The sequence below is a fragment of the Chrysochloris asiatica genome, unplaced genomic scaffold (genome assembly GCF_000296735.1).
Source record: "Chrysochloris asiatica unplaced genomic scaffold, ChrAsi1.0 scaffold00042, whole genome shotgun sequence".
NCBI classification, from domain to species: domain Eukaryota; kingdom Metazoa; phylum Chordata; class Mammalia; order Afrosoricida; family Chrysochloridae; genus Chrysochloris; species Chrysochloris asiatica.
Window position 1 is genome coordinate 7,190,049 of NW_006408560.1, and position 2,343 is coordinate 7,192,391.

Here is a 2,343-nt window from a genome sequence, read left to right on the forward strand (position 1 = left end):
TCATCCTCTTCCTCCAGTTCTGGGGGCGTCGAAGGTAGTGACCCGTCCGTACCGGGGACATTACTGGCCTCCCCGACCCGCCCCAGCAGAGGAAGCACAGCCGGCCGCTTCCCGAGTGGCTCCGGCTCGTACCCGTCCAGCTCCTCTTCGGGCGACATGATGGCGTCGGCGGCCAAGGCTTCCATCTCCTCAGGCGACGCGCGGCGAGTGGCCGCAAAGAACGTCGGCCTCGCGGGGGTCGCGGTGACGTCGGGGCCTTCAGCGCCAATGGGCGCCTTCCGCGCGACCCTCAGGCCCTTTGGCACGAGAGGAGCGGCCCGGGGGTTCTCGCCGGCGCTTCCGCCACTTACCGCGCCGGCTTCCCCTGCCCCTACCTCTCTGTGGGTCGAGGCCTCCTTTCCAGAAGTCGAAAGTCGCCCTCCAGGCGTGGAGGCACCGCCGCCGGTACCCAACCCGGGCCCCGCCCCCAAGTAGAGGTTGAGTCCTATTACCGCGTTTTTCTTCAAGCCGAACATAGCCACCTTCTGTATGAAAAAAAAAACTGAGGGGGAAACACCGGCTCCTTACTGGAAGGAAGCGGAAGTGCGGAGTGAGAGAAGCGTTTCTAGTTCGCGATTATAGGGCCAGGCCTACGCGATGGCGTCAGCGACGACGTCCGTACTAGTGAAAAGAGGCGGATGCTTCCGGAGTTCGCAAACCGCACTACTCGCCTGCTCTGGGTGGGGGCGCGACGGCGGTTATGTAACGCCGGGTCCCTGCTCGCGGTTACGGAGTCTGGCACCGTGTTACACTGCGGGGTTCCTCGAAGCTTCTAATTCTTTATTTGCAAGCGTATTTTTGCCTTTGTACCAGAGCTTGTTTTTTTTTTCATACCAAAGTCTGCATCAGTGGATCACCCAGATTGCGAAAGGGCGTGGGGGAGGGGATTCCTCATGGCTGTTGCAAGGCAAGGGGCCTATGGTTATTTTGCACATTAGCAGCTCTCTACTTGCACTGCAACAATACTGGGCTGCCCTAGAAAACCACTTATATATAAATTGACTAAAGGAAGTACTACTGTCCCACTTAAACTAGTCCTTTCTTGGTACTTGCCATATGCATTCCATCCCGTCTGCCCCAAGCAGCCTTGTTGGCACAGTGGTTAAAGTGATCGACTGCTAAACAAAAGTTTGGTTGTTCACGCCTACCAGCTGTTAATGTGGGAGAAAGATGTGGTGGTATGCTTCCTAAGATTTACAACTGTGAAAATCCTCTGGGGTAGTTTGACTCTATCCTAGGATCACTATAAGGAGCTCTGGTAGTGTTGTTGTTCCTTAGGTGCCATCAAGTTGGTACCGACCCATAGCGACCTTGTGCACACTACTCTATCCTGGGCCAAACTCACTACTGTTGCCACACTTGAGTCCATCAATACTGCCACTTGGCCATTCCATCTCGTTGGGGGGTCTTCCTCTTTTTCTCTGACCGTCCACTGTGTCAAACATGATATCCTTCTCCAGTGACTGATTCCCCCTGACAAAATGTCCAAAGTATGAGAGACGAACTTTGGCCATCTTGGCTTCCAAGGAGCACTCTGGCTGCATTTCTTCCAACACAGATCTGTTGGTTCTTTTGGCAGCCCATCGCACTTTGAATATTCTTCTCCGACACCATAACTCAAAAGCGTCAATTCTTCTATGGTCTTCCTTATTCACTGTCCAACTTTCCCATGCATATGAGGTTATTGAAAAGACCAAGGCTTGGGTCAGACACACCTTAGTCCTCAAACTGACATCTTTGCCCTTCAACACTTTAAAAAGGTCTTATGCAGCAGATTTGCCTAATGCAATACGTCCTTTGATTTCTTGACTGCTGCTTAAATATGGAAGGAATACAGAGTCCCTGTACCAAAAAGAAATGGTTAAAGGTCAGTCATTTAAAAGCGGTATCATGTGACCAAGAACTGATGGTATTGAAGAGTCTAAGCTGAATATATCATGGAAAAACAAGGTTCCAGAACTGACAGGATACAAATTGAAATGTTTTAAAAAAGTGGTGCTACACTGGAAGCACGCACTAGTCTATGCCAAGAAAGATGGAAAACAGTTTCTGTATTTGTACCCATTCCAAAGAAAGGTCTCAATTATCTAATGGAAATTATCTAACAGTATCATTAATTCACATGTAAGTAAAATTTTGCTGAAAATAAAAACATTTGCAGCAGTACATTGACAGGGAGCTGCCAGAAATTCAAGTTGGATTTAGAAGAGAATATAGGTGAGGGATATCATTGCTGATATCAGATGGATCTTGGCTGAAAGCAGAGAATACCAAAAAGATTTCCTATGCAAAAGCATCCAACTG

The 2,343-nt window shown here is 49.7% G+C and overlaps 1 protein-coding gene across 1 annotated transcript; it reads right to left on the reverse strand.

Moving 5' to 3' along the window:
• Positions 1-2: 2 nt before the first annotated feature.
• On the reverse strand, positions 3-515 carry MCL1 (myeloid cell leukemia sequence 1 (BCL2-related); the record flags this gene model as incomplete). The annotated part of the gene is made up of 1 exon (XM_006861701.1): positions 3-515. A coding segment is annotated over exon 1 (513 nt), but the record flags the coding sequence as incomplete, so codon positions are not given.
• Between the last annotated feature and the right edge of the window lie 1,828 nt (positions 516-2,343).